This window comes from Betta splendens, chromosome 9, assembly GCF_900634795.4.
Source record: "Betta splendens chromosome 9, fBetSpl5.4, whole genome shotgun sequence".
Taxonomy (NCBI): domain Eukaryota; kingdom Metazoa; phylum Chordata; class Actinopteri; order Anabantiformes; family Osphronemidae; genus Betta; species Betta splendens.
This window is the reverse complement of record NC_040889.2, coordinates 8,932,445-8,947,192: the sequence shown is the minus strand read 5'-3', so window position 1 is coordinate 8,947,192 and position 14,748 is coordinate 8,932,445. Positions and strand designations below refer to the sequence as shown.

General features: G+C 45.0%; 1 protein-coding gene across 1 annotated transcript in view; it reads left to right on the top strand.

Annotated features, from left to right (window-relative positions):
* The window catches only part of chchd3a (coiled-coil-helix-coiled-coil-helix domain containing 3a), a 43,253-nt gene that overhangs the window by 3,576 nt on the left and 24,929 nt on the right, over nt 1–14,748 (top strand). Inside the window, exons 4-5 of the mRNA XM_029162821.3 lie at nt 3,232–3,325; nt 9,119–9,299. Coding sequence (XP_029018654.1) covers nt 3,232–3,325; nt 9,119–9,299 — 275 coding nt within the window. The remainder of the gene's footprint in view (nt 1–3,231; nt 3,326–9,118; nt 9,300–14,748) is intronic.

Sequence of the window (14,748 nt, the reverse complement as noted above, 5' to 3'; positions counted from 1 at the left end):
TTTTCACTTATTTAGTTTCGTCTGTTTGTGTTTTGACTTTATTTTTAATGTTGCTACATAGTGTGTCAGTATTGTGAATACACCCTTCTTGCAAGGTCGCCTCCCAGCTTAGTGTGCACCAGGCTCGTGAAGGAGAGGGAAAAGTCAACTTGGACAAGTGATCAAGAGTGCTCTTTTTAAAGAACCAAAATCTAAAGCTATGATGAATGTGAATGTGAATCTCATTAAAAGTTGCAAAGTTCAGGCCAATCCCGAAAGGCTGCGCCCTTAATGAGGCCGTCATTGATTATGTGTGTCCACAAGCGCTGGATATCGAGTGAGGCTCTCAGCAGGTCCACTGTCTCTAAATCATGACCCGAGTCAGTGTGTGCGCTGATTACACCATAGTCAAGGTTGAACCTCCTACACTCCTACACTCCAATGTGCTATAAATATTCATATGGCAGAGCCCACACACTGCGCTGGACTAATAGCCTGCTTAAAGATGTCTCCCAGGTGCAGCATAGAGAAAAGGAGCACGGGAGGGACGTGGGTGACTTAGTCCGTGCGTACGCACGTAAACGTGAGTGTGGAGCTCGTGAAATGTATCGCTCTGCTTTTTGAAATTGACTTTTCTTGTTATCTTTAGAAAATGCGAAATGATCCGTTGTGTCCTCGTCCGTAACGTGAGATTGAATTAACAGCCGAGTGTGTGAATGAAAGCGAATCAGAAATGACACCTGCTTGCCAGGGCTGGAAGCTCGCCGCTGGCGCTTCTTTGCTTTTTTATTTCCTTCTTTTCCTTTATGAACATAGCGAAAGGTGTGCGGTGACTCAACCTAGTGCATGCTAGAAACGTGAGGAAGTGGTAATGTTACAGATTATGCCCTCCACGCGGGTCCTGGGGTTAATGAAACTTCTGATGAGAAATGCAATTTGCCTTCATCTATTATCTCCACTGCCAATAGCCGGTGCTTTGCGGCGTCGCCTCCTCCTTTTCCACAGGGTTTAGCGATTGGCGGTAAAGTAGAGGAGAGGGATACATCTAAAAAGATGATGAGTTTTTAATCTTTTTAACATTTACATGTCCTACTCAGGGTTGACACAGGCTCTGTCAATCTGGAATTGTCTCTGACCCTAACCAGCCTCCCTCCAGGACCCCAGACAGTGTTTATCATATCAGAACCTGTTCCCCGGCTGACCCTGTGGGCCTGCCAGCTATCTGAATCCCCTCTCCCTCTGCAGGGCTGGTGAGAATGTGGTGATAAATGATGAGTTGCTCGGGCTTGCCTGAACTTGGCGGACTTTTGAAATTTTTACTTTTTCTCACTGTGCTTTAATGTGGCGGTCACGAGTCAGCATCAACAGGTGTCGGAACATTTATCGCATCGCAGTTTGCTACGCATGTCAATATAGGTGTAAGCTATTGGGGAAGCTGACTATGAAATGTCAGCCATGTCTGATCGAACAAACGACATGGTTTGATTAAAAACTGCGATTCAAAGAGCCACTTAAGTTTAGAGTCCACTACACCAGCTCTTCATCTACTCTATGATCTACGGGAGGAACGGCAAGTAATAGAGAGGTTTTCATCTGGGATTGAGTTGTAGAAAGGTGTAGAATTAACAAGCAGATTCTTTGCTTATTTTTCTCCAAATATTACAGATGTTGGGAAAATGAGATGTAATCCTGTACATATTTACTTAATTATGTATTTTTTCAATTCAGCAGAAGAGGCAAGATTAATATCTGTGTTGGCTGAGAGCAGCAGATTAAGTTGTAGGAGAAAATGTGCAGCACAGGAGTCACTTTTAAGTTGCGTGTCTTCTCTCATGGTAGATTCAGGTCGGATATTTGCTCTCAACTCAACCTCGGGTTTGAGTTTCTATGGCAGATTTGTTGCACCGTGTGGTTTGTTGTTCTCTTACAGGTACCTGAAGCACATATTTTTATAAATGTTTTAATATTTTTCTGACATGAAATAGCATTTTTTGTCAGGAACAGGTTGTCATCCCGCTGTCGTTCTTAACAGAGCTGTAATTACCCTTGTCTCTGCAGAGAGATCAATGGGGCTTCTGATTGCTGTCAAACATGATGGATATTGTTTGCTCATGCTCAGGACTGAAGGTGACAGCAGGGACTCTGTCTTTAAGGACAGTGTGCAACAGATGTTGTTAAATGTCAGTCATGCCTGTGTTTGCTGGATGTTTATTCCGAAGCCTCCTCTGACCTGATGCTCATTCATTGTCTTTAATATAGCATATAAAATATAGTTAGACGGCACATGCTTGTTATGTGTTGTTTACTGTTTTAAAGAATCACCTGTAATCATTTGATGAAGTTCAGTCGAAACCTATACTGTATTCATAGTGCATATACTGTATTAGTTAAGTCTATGTCTTGGTTTACTTTCCTTTATCCTTACAGTAATATTATAGTAATAGTTCTGCTCATCATGCGTCTGATTTGGTGGAATTGTATTGTACGTGTTTGCTTTTCAACCGTCCTGATGTTACCTTGTATTACTAGCTGCTAACGGATGCTGATAACAGGGATTATAGCGTCTAACAAATGCTGCGGCGTAGCAATCTTGACACGCTCAGACACTCCCCATCACTGCAGTGTCACAGCGCACCGCATGGCACTTGTGTCTGCAGAGCACGTTTTGGCCTGGTCGCTGGCTGTCATCTTTACTTTCATGCTTAATTACCTGCAAAGATGGACCAGCAGAGACGCGGAATCATACATGACGTGAATACATGAAGACAGGGTGACTGCGATTTTGAGTATGGGAAAACGTACTGTATGCCTGGTTGTGCATGTACTGAAACCCATTTTTCACTCTGGAGGACTGGAGGGAGTGTTGAAACGTATCTTAATGTCACCAGTCCTCGCTGAGGTGTGTGTTTGCTGCACACATCCACACACCACATATTACATGGAACCCCGAGGAACAAGATTTGTCCCAGCTCACCTCGCACACAGCGACCACAGTCAACACAAACACTCCATTATATTCAATAGCACACAGCAAATGTACCACCTACAAAACAGCTCAGTCATAAATGTCCAAATGTTTATTCGGAACAAAACATGTTTTGATTAATGCAGATTTTTAACACCTGTTGGAAAACACCCACTATTCCTCTTATTCCATTCCAGTAAATACAGTCAGCCTCGCAGCAAACAAAAGCTGTTAAGCTCAAAATCAGCCTGTTTAACTTTGCTTCTTTTTGTCTTTCTGGCCCCCAGTTGACGAGGCAGCCCTGAGGAAGAAGATCACTGATGAGCTGTATCAGGGCTTGGAGCAGGAGAGGGCCAAGGCAGACAAGGAGCTGCAAGCCTGGTAAAATGCATGCATCCCGACATACATGTTATTTTAACCTGCACTTTGTATGCTGCCCAGGCAGTGGGTGGTGTAGACACAAAGCTATTCATATTATTCATTCATAAGAGCTGAAATTTTGTTTTGAGCGAAATATCTGCATCCCTGCATCCTCATATGCAAATCTTCATTACCTGTCTCAGGTTTGTTCGAGTAGACCGCTGTTGTGAATTCGTGTTGCGGGATCTTTTGAGAAATCTAGGACATTTTCAGGCATTACCATTGTCTTGTTTCAGTAATAATGAAAAAGGTCACTCTACACCATTCCCACCGCTTCCAATCTAACTCTCTGCCCAAGCACATCAGGACTTTTTCAGTGCATCCCCTCTCCTGTGGTTCTCTCCAGATCAATTAATCATGCCTGAGAAAGGAGTTGGTGTCCTGAGGTAATTTCCTGGGTGTTGAGTGGGTGATCCATTAGCTTTGCCTAATGAAGAAACACACTCTTCGCCTCTCCTCTCCTCTCTTCCTTACTCTTCTCTTCTCTCCCCTCCTTTCCTCTCCTCTTCTCTTCTCTCTTCTCCTGAAGAAGCAGGTGCACACGCCATTATGTGTGATAATCAAGTTGCCCCCCCTTTAATAGGCCCAGATGATCTTCAACAGACGCTAGTCAATGGACAACTGTGATTAGCAGCCAAATACAGCCTTAGTCTATGGGGATAAAAACACAACCATTCAGCGTCCAGGAGGAGGTGGTGTTAGCCTAGCAATTAGCCCAGTTTTTAAGGGTCATTCAGGAAGAGAGAGACGAACAGTGGAGTTGAGAAATCATTTGTTGATTGATTTTTTTCCCCTTTCTGGACATTTCGTTTTTTTCATGTAACTGCTTCCTACTGCTCACTTATTGATGTCTGTTCAAAGGAGTGAGTGCTTGGAAATTACGCCCTCTATGCAATTAATTGCGAAATCAACGTGGCTTTCAAGCCCTCGGCTTTGGTCTGTGCTTAGCATGGGCTGCATTTTCACTTAAGAATACTTCAGTGAACATGGAATGGCAAATCAGCAATCATCACCCTCCACTTGTGTATATGTGTTATTGTGTAGAGACGTATTATTATCAGTTTTAATGTGGCCTTATTTGTTTTTTTCTGTATTTCTGCCCCCGGTTTGTTGTATTTATGTGGGGATGAAAGTGTATTTGTGCATGGATGTGTTATTCCACTTGTTTGATAGCAAATGATACACCCAGTTTAATTCAATTCATTAATTGGTGGACAGCTTAAAATGTTGTGGCTCAATAATGGGTTTTGTCTAGCAAGTAAAAAAAACAAAATGACGCTTAGATATTAAGTAAGGTTAAATAGTTTGATTGCTCAGCGACTGCTGGTTCACGCTTATCCAGCTTTGATCATAATTGATTGTTTATCCATCTCAGGGTGAGACTTGGTTGGTTCTGTATCAGCTCCATTTAGATCTGATATCTAATGCTTCCCAATGTAATCAGATTATACGTTGACGTGTGCATCCTTCAGATCTGACGCTGTCCATCCGCTCTTTCATTACACACAGTTAAACATTTTTATTAATGTGAGGTTATAATTAAAACAGCCGACAGGAACATAATGTCTTTTAAGCAGTAATTAAGTTTCACCTTCCATCAGCACAAACAGAAGCTACAGGGAGCTTTTGGTTGTTGAAGACAAACAAGGCACAGTGGTTATGGCCTTCACTGTGTTGTAAAACCCAGCGAGGAGACTGAAAAGCTTTTGCTGTGCGAAATTGGAGTAAGAGGTAAAACATTTTTTTTTGTGTCTGTGTATCAAAGCTTGGCTAACAAGACCGCACAGTGGCTCACTAGTTATAGAACCCTGCAGTGAAACTGCTGCACAGCTTGAACCTGGAGAAATGGAAGAATATGTGATCGCCTCCCCCTCCAGGACACACACACACACACACACACACACACACACACACACACACACACACACACACACACACACACACACACAAAATCTCAAGGTCATGTTCGACCCCAGCAGTTGCTCTTGCACTGTGTTGCTTGTTTATTACATTACTCAACCTACAAAAACAAACAAACTAAATAAAAAACTTCTGAACTGATAGATTAGATTAACAGTGATTTGTTTCTAAATTATTTTACCTTTGAATGTTTTTGAGTGTATTTTCCTTTATTATACTCTGCAGGGTTGGCACAGTACAGGGACAGGAATGTTGTGGAGGCTACACAGATCCGGGGAGTTTCGAGGAACAGATTAGGCACTATTTCACTATTTCTGGCTTTAAGGTCATAAATGAACTCCGGAGATGTGGCTTTGCATGTTCTGCTCTGCTTGGAGTGAAGTAAGGGCTCTGTGAGAAGTTCATTTGGGTGCAGCCTCAACTCATTTGTAGCTAGGAGCGGCTGTGGGGAGCAGATTTGCCTTCCGCCGCTTCACTGTGAGGCATCAGAGCAGAACAACTCAGGGAAAAAGGATGAGAGTGAAGGAGGATGAGGGGGAGAGGAGTCCTACACCACACTGCACCCCCCAAAACCTCCTGTGTCACCATTTGAACCAGGTTTTCTCTCTGTTATGCTTTTTTTCCCATATATGTATCCCCTTTGTATATTTTTATGAGCTGCATGTGACACACGGTAGTGATGCGCATGTATTCCATCTCGAGAAGCAGGACTGTTTGCTCTGCCCTTTAACTGCATTACATGTCTGGATGGCAGACATTGGAGCTGAATTGATTACAGTTCGCTCCCTTGAATGATTCTTCCCGTGTCACCGTCTTCTCTTTTCCCAACATTTGATTTTAGCTCTGTCCCAACATTTCATCTCACCTCCAGCCAGGTGTGTGTTTGTGTGCTTGTAGTATGTGTGAGTGCGTGTGCTTCAGCCAGAGTGAATAGCTCCATAAAATATTCATAGGCAGCATTCAGCGACATTATTCCTAACATCAATATTACATTGAGCCTTTCAGTACCTTTGTTTCAAGGCGCTTGGGTCGAGTCTGCACTGTTTTGCGGGACTGTCAGAATCTGTTCCTCCAGCCAGTCGGTATTGAGACACATCATGCACAGATGACAGCTCGACAACAGGAGCCAATAATGGGTGAAGTGCTGAGGGCAGAGACATACAGTAAGGTGACATGTGGAGGGGGAAAAGCCAGAACACATAGAATTTAAAGTTTTGTTTTAAGTCTTATATGTAGTAGCATCCATGCACAGACAATAAACACTGCATCGCTCTAGTTCTATGAAAGTCCTCAAAAGATGCACTGAGCTGCCACAGCTGTACGTCTGCCAGAGGTGGAGTGATTAACGAAGTGATGTGTCCACGTGTTCATTGTCGTCTCCTAACAATAGAGGTTCTTCTCTAGGAAAGCTACCAAAGAAGGTCCCGCTTGTGCTCCACTCCTCTTGAAATTAACGACACCCCACTAGTCCTGTCTTTCCTTTGTTCTGTTTCTAAGGCCGGCTCCACTAAGCCATCAAGAATACAGGTCACTATATCATCCTCCTTATCCTCAGAACTCATGATATTTATTTATTTCTCTTACCTACTAGGTGCTGTCTTTCTCCTCTGCCTGTCTTATTCAGCCGTTCTCTACCTCAAAGACACCCCCCCCTCCCGATTTCCTACCCAGTGCCAATCTTCTATGGTCGAATGAAAAATGCGTCCAATATCCCAGGGACAGGGTAATAATGACTGGAAAGCAATAGAGGTGAAGCAGACAGATAGCATCCAGCTAGTGATAGCGGTCTTTGCTTGAGTTAGCACTTGTGAAGAAGTGAGTAGTAGACTTTTTTTTCTGCAAGGCTGTCTATTCTTGGTCTGATTCCCCTAATAGATTTTGGTCACTTCACATTGTCTTTTTTAATACAATTAGCAATGTTTAGGATTTCGAATAACTAAAAACCACATTACGTTTAGCAGAATCAACTTTTTATTGTCGTGGCTGGACTTGACTTTTCCTCAGGCTCTGTGTGCTGACCCCTCTTTGTCATACAGTTGCAGCAGCCCGCGCTTGTTGAGGAAAGGTGGCTTAGGTGCATTAGCAGTGCAGGCAGGGAGGCGTGGATCGCGGGGAAATGGTGAATGTAAAAGGCCATTAGGAGGCTCCCCGTATGTGTCTGTGTGTGTGAGCCGGAGCCCAATGATGGATGGAGTGTGCTGACGTGTGCAGCCCAGTGGACTGTGATACTGGACATGGCTGGACTCTCTCCGTCTCCTCCATCTCTTTCACCCACTCTCTGCCGGACTCTCCCTCTCTGCTTCGCTTCCTCAGGGCCAAACATGTCACGTTCGCTCCCTGCTTTTCTCTGTCTCCCCATCTCCTCTGCTCCCTGACATTTACAGTAGTGGTGTTGCAGCGCCAATGAGGGCTTTAGAAATCCACATTTTTTTTTTTTATTAGTCCTCCCTGTCATCTGTTGAAAGCTGAAGCGGTGATCAGTTAGACACACTGTCCATTCCCATTCATCACTCTCTACGCTGTCTTAAGTATTTTCATAGGTGTGTGAGAAGATGAATGAGAATTTTTGATTTTTTTTAGAAGAAGAAATCTAAACTATTCACACAAATAAATCACTGAGACAAAGAATTAAAAGCCAGGTGGAGAAAAACGGCCACATAGCGTGACAGCCAGGATGCCGCACTGACACAATCATAGTGAACCAACCTGATGATGTTGTAAATGAGCCTTTAACTATAGTCTTCAAGTCTTTAATATGAGACATACTGGAAACACTTCCGCTGATGCGTGTGGTGTCTATAAGCATCATACAGTTATTCATAAGTGAATCCACCAGCAAATGATGGATCACAGGTGGTTCATTTAGATGTGGAGCCATTCTTCTTCTAGCTATGAAATACATCACACGAGTGTTGAGCATTCACCATCACTCTCCACCATCCCTCTTGTCATCAAGGCTATCTTGCAGGCCTCTCTCACGAATTTCCCCGGGCAGAGGTGTGTTAAGACCATTGCCGTCTTCATTCGCCCTGTTATAATTCACCGGGGCGCTCGCGCTGTCTGTTCTGTGTTTATTTTACCTTGTCACCAGCGTTTGATTCCTAAGCAAAGGAAGACTTTGGTGGTTTCAGGGACATTCCTCCTCTTCTCCAATCAAGCATGCTGTCGCCAAGTAGGAAGTGCGTTGCTAGGCAACTATGAGAACCCAGTGACAGGGTTCAAATGGTGGTCTTGCTTCTGCAGACAGCGCTCTGCCTCTGTCTATATGGCTGCCTTATTTGATTCACGTCTAATACACACCGACTGTCAATCTGCTCTTTAATGCTGATTATCTGGAAATAAGAGATGGTTTGACAGATGTTGCTACCTCAGGTTTGTCAACAGTGGAGCAGCCGGGGTCTGTAACTTTCAGCTTTGGATATGACTTCTTAGTCGTGCTCCCTCTTTGTCAGCCGTGGAAAAGAAAGCCTGTGTAGATGAATACTACATAAATGTTGTATTATATCAATGTTAAAAATAGACGGCACTTAAAATATTATTATAATTATAATTTATAATTTGTTTCATGACCGTTAAAATACTGTTGAGAGACACACAACAGGAACAATCAGCAAATCAACAAAAAATAAGTTGCTGCTTTGGAAATAAAAGCATTATCATATTAGTTGTTGTGCATTTATATGTATTACATATTGGGGAAAACTAACGGATGATGCACAGTGCAATATACTATGTAGATGTATGTATTTATTATGTAGAAGTTGACGTTGGAGGAACATGTGCTACAGTCGTGTGATGTCATCGCCCTTGTTAAATGCTGCTGATGCTCCACAGGCTCCAGGCGGAGAAGGCCCGTGCCTCGGCGCAGGCTCACGCCGAGGCCCAGTCCCAGGTCCAAGATGAGGTGTCCAGGATCCTGTCTGCGGAGCGGACCTTAGCCAGCGAGAGCATCCAGCAGGCTGTCATAAGGGAGCGGATCGCCACGGAGGACGAGAGGCTCCGTGCTCAGCTCTATGTAAGTCTGCCGCGGCCCGTGAACTTTACCATCTCATTTCATCTCGCCGAAGCATTTCGATATGTCCCCTTTCCTTTTTTTAGCATTCAGCTCATTCAAATCGGCACCGCGGTGTCAAACAGGCGTTGAATATTTTGACTGTGTGACCTTGAAAGCTCTGACTCACTGATGGGAGCTGCTTTTTTACATAAAGACATGTCACATTTTATGTTCACACGTTCCTGCTCTATCACACAGCGAAGCTATTTGCGCTAATCGGGAGGTCATGCCTAGTGCAGTGACTAATGTCATAGCTATGAGTGTGTGTATCTCTGTGAGCAGTAATTCATGGAACTGTGTTGACTGGAACACACACACATACTGTACATCCGGGACTCGGTGAATGTTTCTTTTATTTACATAAGACTATCTCTGCATCGTAGCCTCATCTCCTCTATTCAACCTCAGATGACTGTTTCAGATGTTATAGTTTTATATTATCTTTTTTTGCTGCCATCACATTGGGCAGCGTGTATCCTTTTTCCCTTAAATTGTCCTTGTGAACACTGTCAGCCGAGCGCTCCTCACCGCACACATAGGCAGCATATTGTTTTCCAAAAGAAAACACATTTTCCCTGGAGTGTGTCTGCTGTTTACAAACCTATGCTGTTGATTATATAGCTCATTTCACACGCTCATCGCCGTAATAGAAAAATGAATCATTTTGTCGCGAGAGAGACTGGGAGCGGTGCGTTGACGTGACTCCGCGCCGCAGGACAAGCGTGTGAGGGATCCCTCATTTGGAACGGCGATCAAATCAGAGGAGAAGGAGTGCAGGGGAGGCATGGCATGGGGGGAGACACTTGATGGGATGCCTTTCTCCCTCCAGGATCTGTGTAGAAAGGTGCTTCAGCCGTTTCTGTGATTTAATTTTTGGCTGGGTTTCTCAGGAAGGGAGACAAATGAGGGGAGGAGGCAGAGGACGGACAAGAAAGCAACACCTGCTTGGAATCCTTTATAAAGCGGCACAGAGGGCGCTGGGAGCCACTGAACTGCTGCCGACCACAGTCCTTGAGCGTTCTCCCGCACTGTAACTCACAAACCCGCTGTACATGAGAGAGCGCCTCTTGCTGTGCCCTGTGAAGCTTTCGCTTGCAGCCCCAAGGCTAACCCAGGGCCGTTAGCAGCCTCTGAAGCTACGGCTACATGTAGCACGCGCCGGTGTGAGTCAGGATTCGCTCCTGTGTGAAATCGGTTGATTGTGACGAGTCTCTCCTTCGTCCGACCTCACATGCTGCTGAGAGTCGCACTCCTTTGTGTGTGTGTGTGTGTGTGTGTGTGTGTGTGTGTGTGTGTGTGTGTGCGCGTGTGTGTGTGCGCGTGTGTGTGTGCGCGTGTGTGTGTGCGTGTGTGTGTGTGTGTGTGTGTGCGCGTGCGTGCGTGCTGGGTTTCCTATAGAATCCGCCGGGTTATCTGTGGCGGTGCAGTGCTGTTGGCGCCACTCATGTAATTGTCAAATCAGACGCTCCCACACAGCCACTGTTCTTTTCAACTGTAAATGGATGTTTCTGTTTGAAAGGCAGGCTCTCGCCCGAGTCGCCCCCCGGTTGTCATTTCACTCTGTGTTTGTCAGGCCGCACGGTTGTCGACTGACGCACACTGTGGGTTTATCTTTGATGAGACATAAAACGTGTTTTGTGTGTGTCTTTTACTCAAAAGGAACAAAATGGCAAGAAACCCTAAGACATTAACTTGAAATATGTGCCCATGTTGGTTTTGATTACTGGGCAAAGTCAGCAATTGCTATTGAATTATGGTCATAGTGTTAACCTAAATATAAAAAGCTGAATTTTCCATGTAGGTTTAGCAACTATTAACCATAGTGATCTGGAGTCTAAGGACTTGGATGCGTCCCACCACCCTGCTGAGTGCTTGTCCATCAGGCTTTTGAACCTCCAGTCACGCCACCTCCCTGTCAGCGTGACTGGCAGTAGCCAGCTAGTCCAGCAGTAATTGAAACTTCACAGCAGCCTAGGTGGGTGTGTGGTGGGTGTGTGGTGGTGGAGGGGGGACTTGTCATTGTCGTTGGGTTCTTGGTGCTGGGAAACGCGTTCGGTGTCAGTGCTCACACATGTTCTGCCACTCAGGAGCTGCTGCGGTAATGAAAAAGCGCGTTCGTTAGGTATCGAGTGTGTTTTGCATGAGCTTATGTTTGAACGGCGTCAGCTGAAGGACAGAAAGGAAAGGAGACGTCAGGAAGATCCAGAAGAAACAACGTGTGGCAGTTCATTTGATTGTGAGCGGTGGCTTTGAATAATCAGCATTGCCCCATCAAGGTATTATTTAGTGAATCCCCACACGGACAAGCCCTAATTAGATAGGAGGTCAGTTAGCGCTTAATTATCAGCTGTGTCAATTAACAAAATGTGATTGTTTCTAGTGGACACCAGCTGAGGACGGAGCACAGCAGTGTGTTGACTCAGCTCCGCGCAGGTATAATCTTGTCTTTATTTACTGATAGATGGCCGTGTTTTGACAGTGATGTACTAGCCATTACCGCGTCATGTAACTCTTTCATTCAGTTTCCATCCAGCCGTCAGTCCACACATCTGCGTTTTAATGAAATCACAGGCTTCTGCCCTCGTCCCCTCTTTTGCTTTTCAACGACTTCTCTCCCCGCGGCGCCAAACTGGCCCAGTGGCCAATCAATCACTGGCCACAGCGTCTCACCCAGACACAAGCTCTCACCCCGAGGCAAACTTTTCAATCAAACCCAGAGTCATCAATCTTTTCCAGCTCCAAACTGTGGCCTGGGTGGGGTCTACCTGGCGGCAGTGGGTTTGTCCACTGCAGGCAACTGGTCTAAAACACTTGATCGGATTTTACATTTAAGGTTCTCTTGTCCAACTTGAAACCTTACGCTGACATTCTGCATAATACTGTAGTCTGTCCTCACTGACATAATGGAATACAACACAAAAATGGCTTAAATGTGGTCATAGTCTAGTGTTTATATAGTGTTTGTTTACATTTAAAAAATTAATTTTTTCACTACACATTGATTTTGTTGGCTTTTTGTCTCCACCTTTACTCTTTCTTCCTACACACATGCTCACACTTACCAGTTGCTAATGTGATGTTCCACCTCTGCTTGCACAGCAAGGGATAATACAGCGTGCTAAGACTGTTTGTTTGCCCCACACACACACACACACACACACACACACACACACACACACACACACACACACACACACACACACACACACGGCGTGTCCATCCTGTCAGTGCTCCTGGAGAAAATCAGTACCTACTCTTTCCTTAAACTCTGTTCCATTTGATGCTTGGCTGGCTTGAAAATGACTTTGGGTAAAGCCTTAACATTTTTAATGCACTGAGCCCTCCATCACCCCACCCCCTCCGATCGCCTCCACTACCTCCCGACCTCTCTCAAAACTGCAGTCTCCAGCAAATGTCCTGCTTCTTTGGTGAAGCCTGTGTACTTCAGTTGCACGTTGTTGCACTTTAGATACAGACGACTGGACCCGGCTGATAATGGCCTGACAATTTAATTTCCCAGGTATTAGAGGAGCCTTGCTGGGTTCTGAATTGGTGCCTGTTGGTGGTATTTAAAGTTGTAAAAAACAACTAAACATTTCTGTCTCCCATCTTTATTTTTTTCTCTCCACATCACAGAATGCAGGAACAATCTTAATGTCCTTGACTTTTGAATGAAATAAAGGTGATCGTTAATTACAGGTCTGTTCTCTAATAACTTAAAAAGGGTTTAATGCAGCTGGATTTAGGAGAACTGTCAGCCTGGTTAAGATGAAGTTAACGATTTATTTTCTTGAATGCAGTAGGAGCCAAACGTTCCTCTAGTATAAAATGATCCCAGCTAATAGTGCGTACACAGGCATTGACAGGGCGCTCCACATACTGGAGCTGTGTCTATGCAGAGACCGCTCCCTTCTGTCTTTGTAACGCTCTGCCTTTTACATATTGGCGGCCGTACCCCGTCCCTGCCCAGGTTGTAGCACCCACACACCGTGCCAGCATTAGGGTGAGACGGGAGGTCAGGCTCTAATTGGCTGGCTCTCTGCACCAGGCCCTCACCCTGTCAGCTAATTGGCACTGTGAGCGTCCAGCAGCGAGGCTGGGAAACCGCGGCGCTTCGATTGATGGATGGACGCTCATGTCTGGGAAGCTTCTCTCTGACAAGGGAGCTTGTACAGTCAAATTACGGCTTGAACCTCACTGGGCACTGCATCTGTTTATGTATCTTTGCTCTTAACAAGTTGGAAACCTGAGGAGGTCCTTCCTTTGGTCCTGCACTTTCTTTCATTGTTGTTTCTTTCATTGCAGTTAAATCATTTCATTTGTTTAAATGGATGCTAATCTAAGTTCTCTGATTTCCTAAACATCTGATTTAAAGTAAGTAAAAATCTTGGGCAATTTGAAGGAGGACTTCAGTTATGTTATATTATCTTGCTGCCCGTAGTATATTCCTGTTTTCCTCAAGGCCTATAGGACTTACCTGAAGACATAAAGTGCAGAGGTACAGGAGTGCGTTAGCTTAAGCATTGCAGGTGGCTCAGTTCAGCTGCTACGCAAGATGTGTGTGTGACAGGGATTTTCTATTTTGTGCTCGTGCCTTTGCCGTTTCCTGGCCTATCGCTGTGTTTTCACTCTGGGCTCTGCTAATGGGGTTTTAAGGAAGTGAGTATTCAGCGGATTAGAGGGGACCTGATTGACAGAAGCTTCAGGTCGGCTTCCAGGTAGAGCAGCGTCATCAGGCCTTGGAACACAGCGTCTTATTTAAAAGCTACACTGGGATGTGCCTTTCTGCTTCTGCCCTCATCCGTGTTCGTGTTTAAGCACCAAACTGTTTCCCCCCGTCTTTGATTCTCAGCCTTTTTGTCCTCATGATCCTGTTGTTTTGTCATCACGCCCCCGTTCCCATCCTGGCCCCACGCTTCCTCCCTACATGCCCCCCGTGTCTTGGTAATGAACCCACAGCTCTTCGCCTCCTCCTGTGTGTTAGACATGACAGATGACTGGGGACCTCCAGAGGTTTGCTCCTCAGGGCTCCAGATAAAGGCAGGTCCAACCCGCGCGATGATCAATCAATCAGTTTACACCGCAGGTGCCTGATCAGCTAATTAATCAATCTGTGAGCCAGCAGATGTTGTTCCTGTCCCCCAGCGAAGGAGCTGGCGGTGGAGCGGTGGAGATGGGGTCTTCAACAAAGGCCGAAGGGCTTGAAGTGTCTGAGAGTAGAAAGGAAAGTCATTTGTCATGTTTCTACCAGCATTTCAACCTTTGTGGGCTCAATAGTTCAGTTGGTTCTGAATCTTTTATGTTATTTCTTGTTCACATGTTACATAAAGTATGGTCCTAGTTGTAACTGTCTTTGGTTCACATTTTATACTACGCACTATACACTTCAAGTTTGAAAGAGGGATTATCC